The sequence below is a fragment of the Elgaria multicarinata genome, chromosome 19 (assembly GCF_023053635.1).
Source record: "Elgaria multicarinata webbii isolate HBS135686 ecotype San Diego chromosome 19, rElgMul1.1.pri, whole genome shotgun sequence".
Classification (NCBI taxonomy): Eukaryota; Metazoa; Chordata; class Lepidosauria; order Squamata; family Anguidae; genus Elgaria; species Elgaria multicarinata.
In genome coordinates, this window is record NC_086189.1 from 3,426,086 (window position 1) to 3,448,560 (window position 22,475).

The 22,475-nt window shown below is 48.8% G+C and overlaps 2 protein-coding genes across 4 annotated transcripts; one reads left to right on the plus strand and one right to left on the minus strand.

Annotated features, from left to right (window-relative positions):
- The first annotated feature begins 104 nt into the window (after positions 1-104).
- On the plus strand, positions 105-9,210 carry PAXX (PAXX non-homologous end joining factor). 2 transcript variants are annotated; one of them, XM_063144479.1, is made up of 7 exons: positions 115-268; positions 2,538-2,598; positions 3,114-3,163; positions 3,991-4,181; positions 6,553-6,627; positions 8,009-8,108; positions 8,831-9,210. In XM_063144479.1, the coding sequence occupies exons 1-7, from the start codon at positions 159-161 to the stop codon at positions 8,868-8,870; spliced, it is 627 nt and encodes a 208-aa protein (XP_063000549.1). In that variant the 5' UTR covers positions 115-158; the 3' UTR covers positions 8,871-9,210. The 2 variants fall into 2 exon arrangements, with proteins under 2 accessions (XP_063000550.1, XP_063000549.1); XM_063144480.1 differs by lacking the exon at positions 8,009-8,108 and having other exon boundaries at positions 105-268.
- Positions 9,025-20,177, minus strand: CLIC3 (chloride intracellular channel 3). Of its 2 annotated transcripts, XM_063144481.1 has the most exons (8): positions 20,119-20,177; positions 15,940-16,049; positions 14,668-14,793; positions 13,503-13,609; positions 12,487-12,662; positions 10,690-10,847; positions 9,165-9,298; positions 9,025-9,109 (listed from the first exon to the last, which is right to left on the minus strand). In XM_063144481.1, the coding sequence occupies exons 1-7, from the start codon at positions 20,155-20,157 to the stop codon at positions 9,208-9,210; spliced, it is 807 nt and encodes a 268-aa protein (XP_063000551.1). In that variant the 5' UTR covers positions 20,158-20,177; the 3' UTR covers positions 9,025-9,109; positions 9,165-9,207. The 2 variants fall into 2 exon arrangements, with proteins under 2 accessions (XP_063000551.1, XP_063000552.1); XM_063144482.1 differs by lacking the exons at positions 9,025-9,109; positions 9,165-9,298 and having other exon boundaries at positions 10,374-10,847.
- Positions 20,178-22,475: the final 2,298 nt, after the last annotated feature.

Here is a 22,475-nt window from a genome sequence, read left to right on the forward strand (position 1 = left end):
GCTGGGGATGGTGGGGCCTGGAGTCCACGGCGATCGGAGGGAAAGGTGCCCCAGGGCCGAGCGCGTCGTCTCCTTTAAGAGCCGGGTCCGCCCAGGCAGCCCCGCCCGTATTGCGCACAGAAGCCCCGGCGCCGAGTTCGAGTCCCACCTTCGTGGAGATGGCGCTGCCCGGAGCCCTCCGAGTCGTGAGCCACGAAGGGCAGCGGTTCCTGTGCTTTTGCGACGGCGGCAGCAGCAGCAGCAGCAGCAGCAGCTTCCCGCGACTCTAGTGAGTGCAAAGAGACCCCCACCTCACCCCCAGGCTAGACTTTGCAAGAACTGAACACCCCGCCTGCCCACTCTTCCCTTCCGCACCTGGCCCTTCTGTTCGGTTTTAGGCGCCTAACGTGAGCCCCGGCACCTCTTTTCAAGGGCAAGCTTCGGGGATGGTCCGCAGAAAGCAGTGCGCAAAAGACCGCCTCTGAGCGTGTGCAGAGGGCTAACAGAAACCGGGCCGGGCCGATAAAAGGTAATAATGTTCGTTCATGGAGATCCTACCCTAGAAAAAGTTTCCTCGAGCAGCTATGAATCAAACACTTTTAAAATAACGACCCCTCGCGTTGAAACATCAAAAATCAAGGGAATATTGACAGCAGCGGTAGGAGTTAAAATCACCCAATGGGTTTGGGGTTGTGCCCACGCATGTTTAGACGGGGGGGGGGGAGTCCTACAACTCCCAGCATTCCCCAGCCAGCATGCTGGGAACTGTAGGACTTTTGGGGGGTATGTGGAATTGTGCACTTAATAGATGTAATCTGATCAAGTAATTGTTACAGCTTCCTTCCCATATTCCAGATCGAACCCTTAAACCCCCTTTAAAGAAAGGTCTGCTCACAGAGCTTAATTTCTTTAAAGAGCTCAAATTTCTGTGGGTTACATAGGAATGAATCACTCTTTATTGGGAAGGGGGAGTTTTAGCCATGCTCGACCCACTGCTCATCTAGGAGGCTGCACAATCAATCTCGATGGGATTTACTTTTGGATGATGATGATGATGATGATGATGATGATGTGCACATCTAGATGCCAGGATAAGACCGCTTTCATCTTTCATCTGTTGCTTTATTAATTTTACTACTGGCTCTTTATTTTTTTAACAATTTTTTTAACTTTGATATTTTTATTGTTGTATTGTTTGTTTTAAAATGATTGTATACCTGCCTCCAGGGTGTTTGCCAGTTGGGCAGTATACAAATCTAGTAAATTAGATAAAGAAATATTATTTCAATATATTAGACAACTTTCTCAGAAAAAGACTCAACAGGGATTAAAATACGCAAACACTTTTTAAAAACTGTTTGAACCGCAAGACTGCAGATTTATTTAGGTATGAATTTGTGAGCTGCTTTCCTGTTGAAAGTGTTCCAAACGGCTTGCAACTGAAGGATACCCAATTTTATTTATTTATTTATTTCATTTCTATACCGCTCTCTGGGCAGTTTACAAAATTAAGGCAATTCATAGTATAAAACAACAGTATAAAACCATAATATAAAATACAGTATAAAAGCACAACCAAGATAAAAACAGCAGCAATGCAAAAATACAAATTTAAAATACAAATTTAGAACAGCAAAGTTAAAATTAATTTATAGACTGTTAAAATACTGGGAGAATAAAAAGGTCTTTACCTGGGTTCTAAAAGAATATAGTATAGGTGCCAGGTGAACCTCCTTAGGGAGCTCATTCCACAGTCGGGGTGCCACAGCAGAGAAGGCCCTGCTCCTGGTAGCCACCTGCCTCACTTCCTTTGGCAGGGGCTCACAGAGAAGGACTCTTGAGGATGACCTTCGGGTCCTTATGGGAGGAGGCGTTCCTTCAGATAGCCTGGCCCCAAGCCGTTTTAGGCTTCAAATGTTAATACCAGCACTTTGAGTTGGGCCCGGACCTGGACTGGCAGCCAGTGAAGTTGGAAACTATCATGGAACCAGAGAGAAACAGGGTGGAGTGGACAGGAAAAAATCGTTTAAACCTGTTGCAGCATCAACAGCAACTCAGGGGCAGGGAGAGGTGATTGAGCGGAGTGGTCTCTTTCAATTTAGGCCCCTTCAGATGTGCTGGAAAACAACTCCTAGCAACAGCAATTTTGGGGGCCTGGTGGTGGGTATTCCATGGCAGAGGAAAAACTCTCTGTATGTTCTCAGAGGCTCTTGTTTTCTGTCATTCTTTATATGCTCCAGGGTAGAGGAACTGAGTTCAAAGACTTTTTAAAGCTAAAACTGGTGTTGTGCAAAGGTGAGGGATGATAGGTTCTGCTGCACTTACTCGTGGGTTCCAGAAAAGATCCAAGCTGTTCTTGCAGGCCGAATGTCTCTAGAAAGCGTGAATTGTATAGCAGGAGTGGGGAGGAATCCAGCCACTCCTGAGCCTACATGACAACAGCTGCCAAACTCCTCCACTGGAACTATGATCTAAGGGCACCCGTAAGGGCATTTGGGATAGTTGTGTCCCTCTCTGCCACAACATTCCTGTAACTCCCTTGTTTTCTCTTCCTGCAGTGTCACTAATGCGTCTGAGTTCTGGAGCTGTGAAGTCACTTCGGAGAAGCTGGACGGATGCGTAAGTATGTGAGCTCTCTGATTTGGGGCTGCCCTCCAAATCCATCTCTTTCGCTAGTGGTGGAAGACTTTCCCGAGCTACAGAGGTTCATGCATGTAGGAGGGTCTGAACTTAACCTGCTTGATTCTCCTTGTAACATATTAGTAACATGATACCACCGTTGAACATTAAGATATGGGGATGAAATTTGGGACTCACATTCACGATATTAATCTACATTTCAAGACTGAATGCCAACTCAATGCCTGCACCTGTTTTCGCAGGGCAGGAAGAAAATGCAAAATAGTCTGATACTTGCCTTGAGACACTGAGACACTAGAAATTAGAGTTGGTGTTCACATTCAGGGCACCATTCTACATTTCAAGTTCAAAAATCAACTATGTCAGAAAAGGCAAAATAGGGATATTCTCTCAGCCTAGGCATTTACCCAGATGATATAGCATACTCAAGACTAGCTGTCCTGAGAAATCATGCTGTGCTTGCTTGCTTTGACTTTGTCTCTCTCGTCAACCAGTTGTCTCTGAATGAGTCGGCTTCCCCTGATGACTGCAACTCTAAACTCAGGTGGGCATTTCTATTTCAGTTCTTTCCCCTTTCTTATGGCAAGGGCTTAAGATGGGTTAAAATCCAGTCTATTGATCATTAAAGATCTCTTGGCTAAGGCTGTTTGGTTTAACCTGTCCGTTCAGCATTCTTTGTTTATAAGACAGTGTCTTCCTAAGGTGGCCCAGATGCAAAAGTGGCCAGGGCTCTTGCACCTGTAATAGTGATGCAGAAGAGGGAATTTCAGCAGAGATCATGCAAGCGATACCTGCCAAAATCCCCTCTTCCACGCTGCTATTAACGGTGCCTGTGTGGTGTTTCCCTCTTAAAAACCTAGATCCGGCTAAGCTCAGATCACAAAAGATGTAACATATGCTGTACCACAGTGCAAAAGCAAAACAACTGAAATCCTATAATTTACTAGATAACGGTTTGCCTTTTAACCAGTTGATGGATTAAATGAATTTATATGTTGCCCAAACCTCAGAATTTGTGAGATAACGTACGGTTTAATAAATAGATGTTCGCCCCTCCTTGCTGAAAGGAGAGGCTGCAGTTAATATTTTTTCATGGACCATTCACTTCCCAGAACCAAAAACTACCCTCGAAAACCTGTCCTTAAGTCTCAGTTGCGATGATTAAGATCCCGTACTGTTCATTCACTTAAAAGCGTTGGTTGATTCCAACTAAAGCAGCGTTGCTCAAGCAGATGCCTTCCAGGTGTGTTGGACATGAACACATCTTGAGGGAACTCGCTTGAGGATGGCTGACCCAAATTTTGAAGCCCTTGTTCTAGCCTTCATTATAAGCTGGGTTTCCTCCACCTCACTGCCGTGTCTTGTCCACAGGGAGTTCCTGGGGTGCCAGACGCCTGTCCTGAGTGTTTGTGACAGCAGGGCCACCTTGGAGTTCCAAGATGGCAGGCAGAGCGTGACCTTTGACCTTCACAAAGTGCCTCTCTCCGAAGCCAGGATGCGACTCCAGGACCTGACGTTTGGCTTGGTGGCACAGGTGCATCAGCTGGAGAAACGCCTGGAAGGTTCCGTTTTTATATATATTTGCCGTGGGTTGGGTTGCAGGACAAATGGACCTCACCTCTTCTGTAGTTTCCAGCGGCAAATATGTCCAAAATATCTTCTTTAAGAAGAGCGGTGCTTCGTTGTAGTTCCCTGCAGAATTTTAGTATCTTAGAAGCAACCTGGATTGTTCTTTCCCACCCCCCTTTCAGAAATCTGATTTTAAGGAAAATATTGTGACTAGGGCTGTGCACGGACCCTCCGAAACGCTTTGTGGCCTGATCTGCAACTTTCGGATCAGGCCGATCTGCTTCAGAGCGGAGTGAGATCCGGAGGGGTGGATCGAGATTTCCTCCCCCCCCCCCTACTTACTTGCCTCCACGGCGGACGGCGGAGGCAGGTAAGTGGGGAAAGGGGGGCAAAAGGGGGCCGAATAAGCCCCTCTGCCCCCTTACCTGGTTCCGCCACCGCCATCACCGCACAGACTGCGGCGGCGGAGCCATGTAAGCCCCCCTCCCCCCCAATTAACTGCCTCTGTCGCATTCCATTGCAGGCTTCAACTGAGGCCTGGGCCTCAGTTGAAGCCTGCAATGGGCCGCGACAGACACAGGTAAGCTCCCCTCCCCCCTTACCTGGCTCCGTTGTCGCCGCATGGACTGCGCCGCTGCCAGATGAGCGCCCCTTCCTCCCACTTACCTGCATTCGGAGCTCCGGATGGAGGCGAACGCTTCACCTCGATCCGCAGCTCCCCCGACCCGATTTTGATCCGCCTTTGGCAGAGGCGGATCGGGTCGCTCCACTCCAGATTCGCAATCCAAATCGGAGCGGAGCATAGCCCTAATTGTAGCATTGGGGGGGGGGGGGGTGTTGTGTTTTTTTAAAAATCTTGTTAGTTCCTCATTTTAAATGGAAAGGCAAGATGCAAATTCTAAATTGCAAGAAATAATAGAATTTTAGGATGGTTAACTCAGGCATATCTTCCCATTCTTGCCAGGAAGTCACTAGTCCACACAGAGTTTCCAGCCTGTTTGCCCACATACACATATTAGCCATCTTGTGGCCTGAAAGAAAGGCCTGATCCTATGCTTGCTTATGCAAAAGTACATCCCCTTGGGTTCCATGGGACTTTCTCTTGGGAAAGTGAGATTAGGGTTGTAGCCTGGGCACTGGCGATCTTGACCGCTCTGCGTTCCTGTGAGATATCGATCAATATCTGTTTGGCATTGACACTTTTGTCAACTTCCCCATAAGACCCTGCCAGTACATCAGCTGTGTGTGTATCTTCTAGAGGCACATGAAATCAGCCCCTTGCTGAAGCTACTGTGCTACCGGGATGGAAGACAATTCTGTGATGGGAAAAAGCCTACACATAAATTTAATACAAAATCTTACCAATTTTTTTGTTTTTGGCAGAAAGGTTGGATATAAATCGAATGGATAAATATAATAAGTATCTTTCACTCCCCATAGAACATGAACCTCTATCAAGGGGGGAGGGGGATGATGCCCAAATAAGGAAATTGGAAGAGTTCTCTGAATTTCTTTCTAGCATTTTATCTCACCTTTCTGCCAAAAAATTGTCCCAGAGGCATTTACAACGATAAGAAATAAGACAGCCCAGGCCCTGCAGGCAGCTTCACATGACACCAAAGGAAAAAGAATTGGGAGGAAGGAGGAAAAAAGCAAACTCAGGCACTAGGTTCTTGCTTGCAAAGTTCATCAGATCATGGAAATGGATGGAAACAGTGGAAGGGTTGGTGGTTTCTTTCCCTCTCGTGGCCTCAGCCGTGGCAGTGGGTCACACGAGGGAGGGGTGAATGCACGTGGGAGGGTGCCTGGTAGCTGTTTCCTCTCTTTCGGGTGGCCTCAGCAGTATAGGTAATTTCCCAAACTCTTTTCAAGCTGTGGCAGAATAACTGCTGAGATTACAGAGGTCGTCACGGACTAAACCACAGTTTCATCCAGTGGAGGCCGGTGGCTCCGGTGTCTGTGGCACGGTGAATCTGCTCTGGGTTTCTGTCAGAACTCCGCACCCTGGAGAGCTCCTTTAGAGTCCTCCATTGCACAGAAGCCCAGTTTGAAACACAATCAGAATAGTGTTGACTTCTTCGTTAAGAACCCACGCCACGCTGAAACACAGGCCTGGAAGCCATTCCTATTGGTTGCACCTGCTTTTTAAAGAAGTGCTCCTTTAGCGCTGTGGCAGTGGGGAAGGCTGATAAACCGGTTTTGTTATTACGCAAGGGAGCGGCGAGGTCCCATCTGTGGGTCTCCTCTAGAGGGAGATGTTATTGACGCCGCAACGCACTCCCTTGTGGCTGCTGTCTGGTTCCCAAATTCAGGTTGGAATTTGTGGGCAGAAATAGGCTGAGCTCTTTCTTCCCATCCCGACAGAGAGCGCCACTGCTGCGTTGCCTCTTGGCAGCCCGGAGAAGAGCCCCTTTCGGAGCCAGAGTCTCTTTGCCTCAGGTAAGAGGTGGCACCCGGCCAGGACGGCATTTCTGGGCGCTGCGGTCGAGGGGGGCGCTCCCGCTGGCACTCGTGTGGAATTTCATCCCCTCCCACTTCAAAACCACCGCCACAACTCCTCTCTGCTGGCATGTGGGAGGCTTTCAAGACAGGCAGGCTGGGGCTGGAGGGGCTCCGGACCCCCACCCACCCCGTTCAAGACATTCACGTTCTCAGTCAAGAAAAGCCAGGTTCAGTAGTCAGGCTAAATGTCTGCCTTGTTATGTAGTAGGGCCAAGCCACAAAGGAGCTGGTTTATTATTATTTTTTATTTTATTTATTATGTTTTTATACTGCCCGATAGCTGAGGCAGTATAACATACAACATACAAGTAACATACAAGTCATAATAACATAACATACAAGTCAAACATACAACATACATAACATACAAGTCAAAATTCAAAACTTTTTTTAAAAAAATATCATCTAAAACCAAATAACAAGTTATAGTCCAGGGAAAGACTGCCTAAAAAGATATGTTTTCAGGAGGCGTTTGAAGGCTGTTACATTTTCTGCCTCCTGCACCGCATGAGGGCAGGTTTTCCAGAGGGTGGGTGCTGCTACAGAGAAGGCCCTGCCCTCAAGGTCTGTTTGTCTTGGAATGATGAGCAGGACCTCCTCTGCATATCGTAGCTGTCAACTGGGTCTGCTAGGGCAGGGAAGGCAGCCTGCTAGGTATCCTGGTCCCAAGTTGCTTAGGGCTTGTACGTTGCCCAGGGGTGGGACGATGTCTCCTGCCAAATGATTCCATATTAGTGAAAACTGGGTTGAGAAAGAAGATGGAGATGCTAATCCCATTCAGAGTGAGGGGCAGGAAGTGGTGGCTTCACTCTGATTTGGCTTGGTGATGTCAGCAAATGGGGGCCACAAATCTGATTGGTTGTGACAACAATATGCAGGATCCCTGATTGGCTGATTCATGTAGCCAGCAAGGACCACGTTTCCCCGCCAGTGACATACATCACGTTTTTTTCCTAGTTGCCCTGTTTCAACTAGAACCATTACGTTTTCCAGGCCCGTATACCAGGGACAGCTCCATCCTCTGACATGCCTCCATTTTCAGGGAGCAACTTTTTTTTCCTAGTTCATCTTTCTCCCCACTCCCTCCTTTTCCCTTTTACACTTTACATGCCCATGACGACTAAAAGTGATGTCCATGATTAACCGCTTTGGGATTTGTGTTCCAAAAAAGCAGTAACAGCAGCCCTTACTCGCTCACACACACACGCACGCACGCACGCACTCTACCTGCCCGGTCCAGCATAATCTATGTACGAGGGCTGAGTTACAGCTGTAGGAACATCATGATTTTCTTCTATTTCTGTTCTCCTTCTGGCAGGAATAAGTCCCTCAAAGTACAGGGGCGGAGGCGGCGCTGGCCAAGCGGCCACCAAGAAAAGGCTACCTGGGGAATCGCTCATTAACCCTGGATTCAAAAGGTAAACACATCCCAACCAACCTCCGGGGTCCCCTTCACTTTGTGGCATTGGTCTGCTTAACTTTGGGGGCACAGAATCCCCCATCCTACACTATGCTGGGACGGGATGGGAGGGGGGAGATTCCTAAAATTCTGAATTTGGCAAATTACCCGATGCATCTCATTTTTATAAAAATGACTTTTGCTCATCATAAAATGGGCTGCTGAGCAGTGCGGGGAAAACTTTTTTTACTCTTGCAGAAGTTTCTCCACAGCCGATACAAGTTCAAGCCTTTCATCACAGTCTTCAGGACTATAAAACTTTTATTTTTATTTTTTAAAAAATTTGAAAGCTGAGATTCTTGAATTCTACTCGCAGGATCCTGTGCTTGCAAACTTCCAACTTTGAGTCTCTACGGGGAGACAGAGTTTAATCCATGAATGAAGGAAATACAGTTCCTCACACTGCCCCCCACCCCCAATATTTTGGACTACAGCTCCCAAAATTCCTCACCCCTGGCCATGCAGGCTGGGGCTGATGGGGGTTGAAGTCCACAACATCTGGCAGGCCCTAGTTTGGGGATTGCTATAGTGGGTAGCCTGTCCCCCTCTTCCCAAATTTTAGAATCTATATATCCCCATTGTGTTCTGGTCTACCTTCCAGGGTTGTGCCGCAGTGCTCTAGATGAAGGGCTCTGAACGTGTGACGCCCATTGCTAACAATCCCCTCCCCTTCTGCTCTAGTAAGAAGACGCCGACGGGGGTAGATTTTGAAGATGTCTGAATACATCCGACATTTTCCAAAGCAAGCGGCAAAGAGGATACTTTAACAAACTCTTTTGAAGTGAGTGTTTTAAAGGTTTTAATACAAAACCACGGATGGTTTCGAAGGAGTAGGAGAGAGAGAGGGAGGGAGGGAGGGAGGGAGGCCTCCTCTGCCCGTGTCCACAAAGATGAGCAAGTGGAGGAGGAGGACGCCGCCACGGGACGGCTTTTCCTTTGCACCCTCGCAGAGGAGTTTCTGCGCTCCATGCCTCTCGCAGACCATGCTGGAATTCTGTTTATCATCCCTTTTAAGGAAATACGTCTGTAACAATAAAATGTTGGTTTTCTCTGCCCTTTCATCTGCCTGCTGCTGGGCCAGATTCTTGGCTGCTCTTCTTGTCTTCAGAATGAGGCACAGCCAGTTTTGAGTTTCTACGGACACACACCCTACCTTACCCTGAAAGAGGAAGCAGGAAAGAGCTGCCTGTCTTTACCCATCTTCCAGGGCCATTCCTAGGCTTTGCAACTATTATCAAGATCCCCCCCAATGAGGAAAGTGGTATTTCTCTCCCTCACCCCCCCCCCCCCACACGAATGGCATTATGATTGCACAATTCGGTTATGCTGGATCACCATCTAGTGGTTGCATAATGAAACATATAAAAAGGAAAAGAAAAAAACCACGTGTAAAGGAGCGAGATAGAAATTTCTTTTGCTGAAGGCCCTCCAGTGATTTTGTATCCAATGGGAGCCAGAGGCTTCCCAGTTCACAGCGTTGACCACCAGTTTAAAACTACAGCTGGGGGAAAATTAGCTCCAAGCACCCACATCACAAGCATATGTTTAAAAATGTTTTATTGTGAGAAAGGATATATAGGAATACAGGTAGTGTCTCCTGTTCAACAGGTCGGGAATAAATTCCACAGTGGGTTAATAGGATCTGGAGGAGATGCAGGGAACATTTCCGTCCCTGTTAGTCTAAGTCTGCCTTCCCAACCTAGCAGATATGATGGGAGTTCAACTCCCATCATCCAGTGACAAGAGATAATGGAAGTTGTACTCCAGAAACATCTGGGGCCCTACAGCTGGGGAAGGCTGTTAGCCCTTGTCAATTTAATTCCTGTTGAGTGAGCCCCTGACACTATTGCGGGGGAGGGATTCATAACATTCCTTGCTCTCTGAGGGTTCAGCTTGAATAATTATGTTACTTAAGGGAGAATACTGTGAAAGTTTTAAAGTACAACCCAACCCACCCGAACGTACCCTGGCCGCTGAAGACCAACCAGTCCAGAGAAGAGTGTGATTACTCGTGTAAACTCAGGCTCGGGCTTTTGTGAACCCCCAGAACAGGGGTATTCTGAAAGCTGGATTCAACTCTTTGCTGTGTGACCTTGCTTAAACGGAATAGTCAAAGCGTGCTGTTACGGAGGCCCACGCTCATTGCGAGCAGGCAGAGAAAGGGATGCAATCTGTGAGATTCTCCACTCTGCCCGACTTTGCGGGGGGGGGGGGTGTGCCTGAAAGCATAGGCTGGTGGTGGATCTGCGTCGCTTTGCCTGGTTAAGATCACCCAAGTCTTCCATGAGCCTGACTTGGTCATCTGGAGGTTTGCGGGCACAAGAGGCAGCGGCCAGGCTTGGAGCTCCACGGCCAGAAGTGTTCGGTTCCGAAGATGCCGAAGGTTCAGAGGCGTGATGCTACCAAGAGGTAAAATGGCCCCGGGCTCTCAGCCGATTAAAATGGGAGTCCCTTCCCATCTCAGCCTGTGCCTGTCCTTTTCCTCTGCTTGAGGGTGAGGAGAGACCGAGAGTGGGGCAGGCTGAGGGCTGGGCGCCTACTTGAGCGGCCGAACCGCACTGCGGTAGGCCTGGATGATCTCCTCGCTGTTGGGGCAGGTGTACTTGAACTCCTTCACCTCAGCGGCGCTGTCCAGGTATCGCCACACACCCCGCAGTTCCTTGGGGATGCCTGACGGCCGGTAGTGTTGGCACACAACCTGCAGGAAGGAGAGGAGATCCCCCCACACGTACCAAAGGCTTTAGCTTGCAAGGAATGAAAGAGGCTGGAGGCCCCGTCTAGGGCACCTGCAGAAGGTCCCCGAATTAATCCCTATTTAAAAGGATCCGGCTGAACATAATAGAGTAGACATCTAGCTGTCTGTGACCCCAGAACAGCTACCAGTGAGAAGAGCGGCATTTCCATCTACTTATTCTTCTGCCTGACGTGCGGATGGGCTCACACTGTAGCCTGCATCCCCAGCCATTGGCCCAGCTGGCTCGGACCTCACCCTCCGGCTGCTGTGGATCTGGACCACAGACTGTAGTTGAATGTCAAACTTGAATGTCAAAGCAAAATGGAAACGGGGGAACGAAAGCAAAGGCTCTTTGGGTTCTGGAACAAATTCCAAATTTCTGCATTTACTCTGAGTTGTGGATGGTGTATAACCTTAATGCAGGTGAGGCGAGGAGATCAAAAGCCTCTCACCTGTTTGGCCAGTAAGGGAATATGGACTCTTCTGGGTGGGCAGGTGGGTGGGTTGTGTATATGTTGCTCTTTGGTTTCAACTGTCCCTTCTGAACTTATTGTTAGTTTTTTAAAATTGTCTTTCGCAGTTTAACATTTCGTTCCACGCCTCCTTGGAAGGGCTGACCCTCAAAAGGCGGCTCATAAAACGTTTCAATAAATAAAATGTCTGTACATACGTTTTGGTGCAGAAGTGCATCCAGGTTGTGAGTAGGGCTGTGCACCACCTTGGATCCGAACCCTGATTCCGAAGTGGATCAGGGTGATTCGGACCTTCAAATCACTGATCCAAGGCAGTTTGGGTGAACGCCAAGGTGGCCCGAAGCTGAAGCCAATTGGCTCTGAAGCTTCGGGCTGCCTCGGCACTTCAGAGCTGGCCCTTGGCAGTTCCCTTAACTGCTGCCTCCGCTGTGGTGGAGGCAGCAGGGAAGGGGGGGGAAGAGGAGGCTTACCTGCGGCTGATGTCCGTCGCCACCGCCATCCTTGCATCCAGCAGCTTCTACTGCTGCCAATGCATAAGCCCGGAAGTAGGCTGCGCTATTTCCAGGCTTATGTGTCGGCGGCAGTAGAAGCTCCCGACGCAAGGACGGCAGTGGTGGTGGACAGCGACGGCAGCAGGAAAGTGGGGATGGGGGGATGGAGGCATACCTGCCACCACTGTCTGAGGCCGCTCCCTTCCTTGCAAGGGCGGCGGAGGCACCAGGTTAGAGGGGAAGAGGAGACTTTTCTGGGTGCCAGCTGCACAGCCAGCACCCAGGAAAGTCTTGAGTCGCCTCGGAGGGCCCGAATCTTACCTTGGCTTCGGCGCCGAGGCGGGTCGGGCACCCCCGAGGCGGATCGGGGCTGCTTCGGGGGCTCCGAATTGGTCTCCGAGGCAGATTGGGGGGGGGTGCACAGCCCTAGTTGTGAGTGTGAAGGGAAGTGGAAGGATTTGGGATGGGGGAGGGAAAATAGGGGGAAAGAACAGAGACCATGAAGAGGTGGAGGATGGCAGAATTTTCTGGAGGGATTTAAGAGCCTGCATTGAGGAGTGGGTTGGACTAGATGATCTCTGAGGACATCTCAAACCCTATGATTCTAATTCTTGGTGCTCGATCGGAGACACTACTCACATTCATGATGTTAAGCTTGGGTAGGAGGCTGCAATCCGCGAGGGTGAGCTGGTCGCCGTCCAGGAACCGCCGCCGGGAGACAGCCAGCTTGGGGTCTCGCACCAGCTCATACTCCAGAGGAGTGTTCATGTAGCGGTCCAGTTTCAGGAGAGCTTTGAGGAGGTTCTTTTGCAGGACTGGAAGAGAAATACGGGAAGACGTCACTCCCCATGCAGAGGAGGAGACCCCATTGGGGTGCTCCATCAGCGATTGCTAACCAGGATGGTGCACAGCATAATAAAGCAAAACAACATCAAGAAAAACAGCCAACGGAGTTGTAACAGGAACAGACTGGAACAGGAGGAAGCTTTTCCAACCAGAGGACTGAATTCAATTTCAGAGAAGCTCTTGGGGCCAGAATTCCAGTGGTGGGTGGTTCCAAAGGAAAAAGAAGATGGGGCCAAAAATTCAAATAACAACAACAATAATACTGGCACGTTGTGGCTTCAAGCACCTGTTGCCAGTAACTAAGCCTTAAGAGAGGGATTTCAACATTTAAGAAACACAAAACTGTACAAAACCAGGAAACCCCACCCCAGGGTTAGAACTTGCCCGATTAAAATCTGTTCAAATGCCTGGATAAATGAATAGGTGGTTGCCTGGAGCCAAAAGGGCAGCGATGTTGGTGCCAGGCAAACCTCTTTGGAGAGGGCATCCCAGAACGTTGGGGGCACCGTGAAGAAGGCCCTGCCCTCTGTGGACAACAGGCGTTCACCCGACAGAAGAGGTAGACAAAGAAGAACCTCAGCAGATGACCTCGCAGCAGCCTTCCCTGACTTGGTGTATGAGCAGATGCTTTGGACTTCAACTCCCATCAGCTCCAGCCTGCATGGATGATGGGAGCTGCAGTCCAACACAGCTGTAGGGCAGCAGTTTGGGGAAATTGTCCTAGAATGTGTCAATTTTCCTGGCCTGGACCCACATGAATCATCTGCCCCCTCCCTCTGCCCCCCCATCCCACCACTTCCACACCTCACCTTCATCCTGAGCAGGGACTGGATTCTTGACGTAGGCAGAGAACCGGTGGAACACGTCGTTTCCAGCTAAGCTAGACTCTTTATACCTGGGCACCAGGCTCGGGAAACTATGGGGAAAGGTTATTTATGTATCTATTTATTGCATTTTTATACCGCCCAATAGCCAAAGGTGAGAAAGAATTCCGCTTTGGGGTTGAAATCAGACAGATTTTACTGGTTCAGTCCCTGCGGATTTTGTTCCATTCCCCCCTCCACTGGCGTCTGCTTGAACTGTAGGAAGTCGATCCAATACATGGATTTTGGATTTTTTAAATGGCGGCAGCAATTTCTACAAAGGGGATTGTGTGTGTCCCCCCCCCCCATGTGTCATTAAAGTTGTGCAAATGGGCTTGTAACTTTTAGAATATATATATATATTGGGGGTGGGGGGCTTGCGCAAGTCCGCAGGTCCAGCTGCTCTGTAGCCTGGCAGAAGCCACGTTCCCCTCTTGTCCGTTTCATCCTCTCCACACACTACCTGCTTTAGCCCAGCAGAGCCCTGTTCCCTACTTGCCAAAATACGTGCCAGTTTCACCCTCCCCTTGGTTGCTTCTGGAGTGAAGTGGGCTGGGCAAGTGACAAGCCTCTGAGGGGCTACGTAACAGACAAGCGGACTTGCGCAAGTATTCACTTGGGCAAGACGCCCCGATTAAAAAATATAATGGAAAAAAAATTACGATCCCATTTGTGCAAATTTAAAGATCCAAAGGGGGGCGGAAATCCTATTTGCATAAATCTTCGGACCCCAAAAATGAAGAAACCCTCTGCATCTCATTTGTGCAAATAACTGATTCCCTCCCAATTGCACCCAAAACACACACCCCCCCAAAAACAAACATTTCTGGAATCGGGAAAAAATCAACTACAGTACACAGACAGATCCCTTCAAACGAGTGGCATGTGAATCAGCATGACTCAATTGACTTGAGTTTCTCCGAATTCTGTATTGACAGTGTTTCCAATTCATGTCCAAATAAGATTGCAAATTTGTTTTTGTTTTTTCACACACATCCGTGCAAATTTTCCAAATGTGTGCATCAGTTGTGCCCATTTTTCAGACACATTCCCCACACCTCACAAATTGCACCACAAGCTGCAGTTTGCGTTTCGTGGGCCCGGCCCTTACTTTGGAGGCCCCAGGGTCTCCTCCAGGAATTCTTCTATCTTGATCGTGTCCGTCTTGGGTTCTCCGTCATATAGCAGCACGGGCAGCTGTGCTCCGGGGGCAAAATCTTTCAGCACATCCAGGGACCTGAAACAGGCAAGGAGGCAAGTGGTGTCCAGGGCTTGGTACAAAATGTGGAAAACAAACAGCAGCAACAGAACAATTCATCCATTCCAAACTCTGGAATTCCAAAGTCTGGGAGGAATTGGGACGAGGACAATTTAGGAAAGATTCCAAAATCAAGGTAATGCCTTTAATTCAACACATTTAATTCAGTGCTGAAGAGGAAAGATGGGAGTAGGGCCTGCAGTTTATTGTTTTGGGAATAAGAGGGAGCAGGAGGAGGTGGATTAGGATTTTAGGGGGCAGAGATTTATGACACCTTTATGATAACAATCACTGAATTAAGCATAACTTTAAGCTTGATAAAATGGGTGAACGTCTTGTTAATAAAAAGTTATTTTGTGTCACACTGGATTGGATTCTTTGTTAGTACTAGGGGGAAGGTACTGAGTAGTATGGTGGCAGCGGTGAAGTGAAGGGTGAATTCCAAGGTGCTTCAGTGGTTGCAGCAGGGGAGCACAGCTCCACAAGAGCCAGGCGCTCAGGCGAGACCCTGCATCCAGGGACACTGGTGGAAAAGCGACACTGGTTGTGTACGAAGCACCAAGCTGTTTGCTGTGGGACCAAAAACGGGTCAGAGGCCACAGTGCCAGTGAGCGAGGGTAAAGGGTGATGCCCAGAGGTGGGAACAGAAAAAGGACACTGGGGAGGGGGGGATAATCCACAGAGTGGGCAGCCGTAAGCCGGTCGTGTTCATCATGGGGAACATTTTAAGGAAAAGGTAAAAAGGAGTTCCCAGGTGAGCGGGGTCGTCACAGTAGCTCAGCTACTTTGCAACATGGCCATCCTGGAGAGGCCGGTGTCGGTAGGGTGGTGAATCTGCTCTGCGTTTCAGTCAGCACCCTTAAGGAGCTATCCAAGGTGCGGAGCTTGACTGAAACCCGGAGTGGATTCACCAGCCCACCAATATCAGAGACACCAGCCTCTACTGTTGGCATCCTTTCATATCCTGAAGACTCATGTGGGGTTCCACCCTGATGTCTGATTTCAAAGGAAAACAGACCTACCATGTAAAAAGTAGGGAACATCAGGGTAAAACCAGACAGATTAATTCAATATACACAGAATGTCCTGGGTGGAGCGACCATCCTCCTTCAGAGTGCGTCTCACCTCTTGGTATCCACTGTAGTCAGAGTGAAGGGAACGCCTTTCAGGAGCAGAGTCATGAACAGTCGCTGGCAGAACGGGCAGTGCCCAATGGTTTCCCCGTCGTCGCTCGCCTACAGGGACAAAGAGGTTCGCCAAAGGTGCTCACTTCTAATAACAGTCCTGAAATACAAGGTTTGCCCACCCTTGTCTTAAATGTTGCGTCAGCCTATCAAAACTCTGACGGATCTGAATTTTGTCTTAGCCAAGTTTCAGTGGTAACTGTTTTCACGCCTGGTATGTAAGTTAATTCAGTATCGTCTTTGGGTGTAGCACAGGGTGTTTCCTTGGAGCAGAAGACTTTTGTTATCATTTTTCTTCTCCCCCGCCACTGTCACCTCAGACTCGCACTCATTTCCTGATCTGTGCATTTTAAGCCACATGGATGACGCCGTGTGCTGGGAATGCGCCAGTCCACCTGTGCCACAAACACACCATTTGGGCACCATTTGGCACTGCGTTGAACTCCTCCCATTGGTGTTCCTGAGAGTTGCATCGCTACAGATGCATTTGATTTTGTGTGTGTGTGTGTGTGTGCATGCGTGCAAAACTGAAGAAGCTGAATCTGAGCATTGCACCCCAATGTTCCACGTCTGGATGAAAGATACCTGTTCTACCAGAGAGGCTGGCTGCATTTGGAGGCCTGGTGGGGCTTCCTCTGGGGAGAACCAGTTTGGGCGAGGTCTTTTTTCCGTGTGCATCAGAGAGTAGCGCAGGGTGGGGTGTGGGGGGAGAGGAGAGGAGCTTGTGCACTCCGCTCAGCATGCACACAGGTGCTTGTTCTCGTCTTAGTGCAGGCTTGCCCGAGGCCTGGGCTGAACGCAAAACTCATGCTCCAAATTGAAACAGAAGTGGCTGCACATAATGGAAGATGAAGACGTTCACTGCTCAAACTGTGGGTGGCGGGAATTGTTATCATTACGGCTATTCCCGTGGAGAGGGAGGGAGAGAACGTGCACAGTTTACTCAGCACTTCTCAGCAAATGAAAACAAAACCCACCCCAGCCGAGTCTGAGGGCTCACAACCAAAATCGGGGGGGGGGGGGGGAGTTGGAAATGGGGGAGGGAGGCAGGGGGGCACGGAGAACGGGAGATGAGAGTGCGGGAAAGCAAGTTACACAGAGACAGGCACACACCTTCCTCAAGGCGCATCCTCTAAATGGCAAATCGGCGGTACAGGTTAAGGCAGGGAAGGGTATTTAGGAGAAGGAAAACAAAGCGAGAAGAAGCAAGAAAGGCCTGCGGTGGGGTGGGCAGAGGAAGAGCCTGAGGTGGACAGGTGGCAGTTGCTGGCTATGAGGTTGGGCTCTCGCAGGCCAAACATTCCCTTGGCCAACGACCCCTCTGGTGCAGCACGCAATTGCACGTTGGGGTGCTGCAGGTGACGGAGCGACGTCCTGGTGGGCGTGCATCGTCCAGAACAGGAAAGCAGTGCCAGCACCTGGTTTTCAAGCCCGTGGCACTGAATCCGAGGCTGCTTCGGGGCACGCGCAAAGTGCTTTCCACTTCCTGGCAAGTGCTTCCCAATCAAGGACAGTTTAGCCGCAGCACTTCTTTGTTTGAGCAACCAAGCCCTGAAGCCCGACACATCTGGAGGGCTTCAGCTTGGGGGAAGGGGACATGAAGGAATGGATGGCATATGAACGAACGCAGAGGCATCAGGACAACATGTGGTGGGATTGTAGACATACACCCCAAACCCAAAGTTATCATTGTACAATTTCTGGTGCAGGGCAGCCTTACAGCAACCTGGGGATCTGTCTCAGACCTGGCCAATGAGGGACCCTCCCTATAAGTCTGTTCCCTCTTCCTGATCTCGATCTCTGTTCATTCCTCCAAAACATTGATGATGATGGTGGTGGTGGTGGTGGTGGTGGTGATTAAACTGCCCAGGGTTGTTGCTGTGAAGGGATCCATTGTGGTGGCTGAAATTCCAGAAGAGTCGCCGTTTTGGTCTGTTGCAGCATCAACCACAGCGCTTTTTGTGGTCTTGTAAAGTCTGACAGTTTGAGCATGACATCAGCTTCCGCGATGGCCACAAAAGCCAACACCATGGAGATATCATTGTCTTTTAAGATGTCCACGGCCCCTTTGCTGTGAGTTCTCGGTCTCTTTCCCTCTTCCCCTTAAAAATACATTTTACTGTGGGTTTTTCTTGTATTAAGAGATTTGAGGCAGAAATTGGCAGAAATTTGCATGTGCTAATTTATATCTATGTATGCACATGTAGAAATAATTACAAGGATTTATTCAAATTTAGCAGGAGGACAACCAAACCCACAAATTTATCATCCTAATTGTCCCAAGGAAATATATTTTCAATTAATTTGCAACTTCATCTAGTTCATCCTGAACCATTAGGAAAAGTCTCTCCTTGCTATGCTTGCTATGCAGGGGGAGATTTTTTGGGGGGTTAGGTTTGCAGCATGTGGGGAAAAGAGAGTTAACCCTCTTTTCCCAGCTGCAATCCCTGCTGGAGTTGTGGTTAGATTCCCAGGGCCCCTGGGAAATATAGGGCTCAGGCCCCATAGATCCAGACCTAACAACCCCCATGACACTGTGTGCTTCGTGGGTCAAAGTGCTTTGCACACTTCATCTCCATCATTCCAAAGTGCATCATTGTCATGCATTATTATCCCTGCATTACAAACTGGGGTCTGTGGACATGGAACTTGCGTAGGGCACCTGGTGCACCCAAACTAGGTGACGGTGGCTTTTGAACAGGGCACTTAGTAGCTCATGCCCTTCGCCCCCACGCTACTCCAGTTCTTCAATGAATTACGTGATTAAAAAAGGGAAGGGAGCAATTCTACAATTTTGGGAGAAGGAGAAAAATGTCTCCCTATCCACATTCTCCACATCAGGCATCGCTCTGTACACCTCTATCCTGTCTCCTCTTCGCCTCCTTATTTCCAAGCTGAACAATCCCAGCTGTTGTAACCTTCCCTCCTAGGGGAGATGCTCAAGTCCCTTAATCATTTCAGTTGCCCCTTTCTGCACTTTTTCCAGCTCCATAATATCCTTTTTTAGGTGTGGTGACCAGAACTATACACAGTATTCTAAGTGTGGTCCTGCAGCATAGATTTCTATAAAGGCAGTAGGATACTGGCAGTTTTATTCTCAATTCCTTTTCTAATTCTGCCTACCAAATACTCGGAAGATAGCTGTTGCCAATGGCAGCTCAAAACGGAACCTCCCTGTTCATAGTCAGTCTGCCTCCAAATACCACATGCCGGAGACAGGCAACTGGGCAGAGAAAAACTCTAAATTGTGCATGCCCTGCTTGCAGGCTTCCTAGGCTCTGCCGGAGACAGGGAGCTGGGCTGGATAGATGGACCTTATTAAAACCCTTGCTGGGGGAGGCTATGTTAGGGTGACCAACTGTCAGGATTTCCCTGGATTTGTCCTGGTTTTTGTTCTTTCCATGGTGTCAGGAGGGATTTTCTATAATTTTCAATAACGTCCTGGAATGACACACCTTCCTCTTTAAGGCTGCCATTAGCATGGCAGGAGGGAGTGACATGCTTTCTTGAGGCACATCATTCCCCCACCCAGAGCTCCAATTGAGGTCTTAAAGGGGAAAGTGGGTCATTCGTGGACATTATAGAAAAGGCCCCAATTGGAGTGGATGGTGGTGGTGCAGAATGAAATCCTTTCCCCTCCTCCACTCCAATCGGGTTCTTTAAGGTGGCGGGGGAATAACGTACTTTCTGCAGGACTCAGAAAGTTGCTTCCCCACACACACACTAGGTGTCCTCTTTTTTGGTCTCCCAAATATGGTCACCCTAGGCTATGTTTACAATCCACTCTCAACGCAATGACACACTCTCTGCCACCAGATTTGCTTGCTTGTTTGATTTATATTATGCCTCTCCACCCAAAAATGGCACCCGAGGCAGCTGACAATAAACTGAAAACATAGTTTAAACTGAAAACATAGTTAAAACTATCGGAAGAACAAATCAGTTTGAAAGCACGATTAGAAATACACTGCAATAAAAAGGGACAGCCAATTAAATAAAAATAAACACTCCATTTAAAAGAAAAAGAAAAAAGCCACCAGCCACAGCCAACCTTGGCCCCTCCCTGCACCCTACAATGCCAGGACCGCCCCCGCCCCACCGCCTCACCATCAAATCTCACCTTGACGAACAGCTGGAGTTTGGAGTTCTCCGCCGCCATCCTTCCTCCAGTCCAGGCAGAAAAACAAGCAGTTCTCTGGCACCTCAGTTCCGATCTGTTTTATACATTAGACACACCCTTTCCAGAGCTTCACCAGCAGCATTCCTCCTCTGCTTTCTGCTCAACGCCCTGTTGCTGCAGCTACCCAGCCAGAGGAAATCCCTCACTTGTGGCAGCAACGGCCGGGCCGATGCAGAGCTCTGTGTAACCCTGACAAGAGATACCTCTTGTTCCAAGAAGAGGTATAAATCTGTGCTGCCTTTCACTCGCCCTCCTCTGCAGGACTCTGAGCATCCGCAATGTCACAGAGTGTGCACAAACATTCCAACTTGCAAAGGGCGAAAGGTTGGTTCTGCAACATTGGCTTAATGGATGCTGCTGTCGTTGGACTCAATGCAGGAGGAAAACCAAGAAGAACGACCACTGGGGAGAGTTGGGAACTTTGCAAGGATAAGGAGGGGCTGAAATATTTATCATTTTGCTCCTGAAAGCACACGCACATGTTCAAACACAAGAGCAAAGGGATTTTAAAAAAGGATGTTTAAGGTATTGGAAGAACTCTGGTGATCTTCAAACCCTCAGGTCTTTCTTCTTTATTAGAACACAATGGGTAACATTTACTCCTACGCTCTGTTCACTGGGGATTATGGAGTAAATGACTAGCACAGCCAATGGGGAGAGTGGGACTTGTAATCCAACACATCTGGAGGGCACCAGGTTGGAGATGGCAGTCTTAAAACTTTCTTCACCCATCAAACATCTGTCCAAATAAACACTGGGGGCGGTGTCTTTTTGATCCAGGTGCCATGCCTGGAAGGGATGCTAGGGTCATTCGGGGCTTGTTAAGTGGAGCACTCAGAATCTTAACTCGAGAGCCTGCAGGGTGCAACTGAAACCAGCAGAAAGCCACACCTCTCTGCTAAGGGCCCTGCCCTGGTTCCATATTTTGAAGGAGAAGCGTTGCCTCTGACCATTTGGCCCTGCAACCAGCCCAAGGCTCAGAGCGACAGGGAAAATATGCCTGCTTCATATTACATAAGGGCCTTTTGCAATCACTGAAACTCTGCTAAGCTCCTGCCCTCCTGGCGTGGCTCAGAGCTGGTTCCTGTCGCTGCCAGAGACGCATGGGAAAAGAATGCTCAGGGTTGGCATTCATGTGCCCAGCTGCATTCCTCGCTCTCATGCCCAGCCTTGAGTCCCTTTCAGGGCCAGCTCTACCACTAGGCAGAGTACTGAGAACAGCAGCAATGACGATATGGACAGAGGCCGTCCAACCCAAAAATTTGCTAACAACGAGGGACGCCATAGAATTTTGTTTTTGTCTGCAAATGTGCGAGTGGGCCCTGTTGGAAGCTCCGAATGTGAAGATGAACATTTGCCAAAAATGTGTATTCATCTCATTCTAGATTTCCAGTTCGATTGGTGTAAATTTCCTAATTTGCACAAATGTGGGGAGATCTGTGCAAATTTCCCATTCGGTCGCTACTCACTTTGTGCAAGTTACCCATTGGGCACAACGGGAGCAGCGATCGCAAATGCAAATGAGAATCGGGCACCGGACGGATCACACAAAGGTTCCAGCACTGGGTCCGTCAATTCACGTATGTCGTGCGATTTTATTTTTAGAATCATGATGTGAGCTTTGTGTCAGCAGCAACAACTGTTCTGTGAATGGGCCCTGTTCTCAATATTGTTGTCACTGCCTGCACTGCCTGCCTTTCATTTCCCTCCTGTTTACCCCACCTGTACGTGTCCTCAGGATAACACTTCCCACTTCTAATGAACTGGATTGCAGCTCATAAAAACAACAACCCATGCCCTAATAAAACTGCAAGCCTTCAAAGTGTCACAAGATGTCTTCTTATTTTGGCTGCCACATACAGACGTGGCTGCCGGTCAGGAAAGAAGTCTTGCAGATCTGTTGCGTTTGCTTCATTGATGTAGGCTGCGGAATTTGGCTCTCTCGGTGCAGAGTTTTAACTTCTTTCTTTCATAGGCGATGCAGCCCATTGCCTCCCACTCTATAGCAAGATAACATTTGGCCTGGGCGAAAACTTTGCCATAGCCTACCTTGCTACAGTAATAATTGAAAACTACTTGATGCTAGAGTTATTGTGCAACAGTACCAAATCCCTCATTTGTACAAATTGCTCAAAGGTTCCAGAGCACACCTTGGGCCAGGTAAAATCAAAATGAGATCTCTGCAATTCCATTGCTGGAAACCATAAAGCTCATGGGTTGGTGTGCATTGCCACTCCTTCGAGGTATAAATCTGCTCCCCTGCCCTCTTTGGGCTTTTACCACCTCTGAAACCAAAA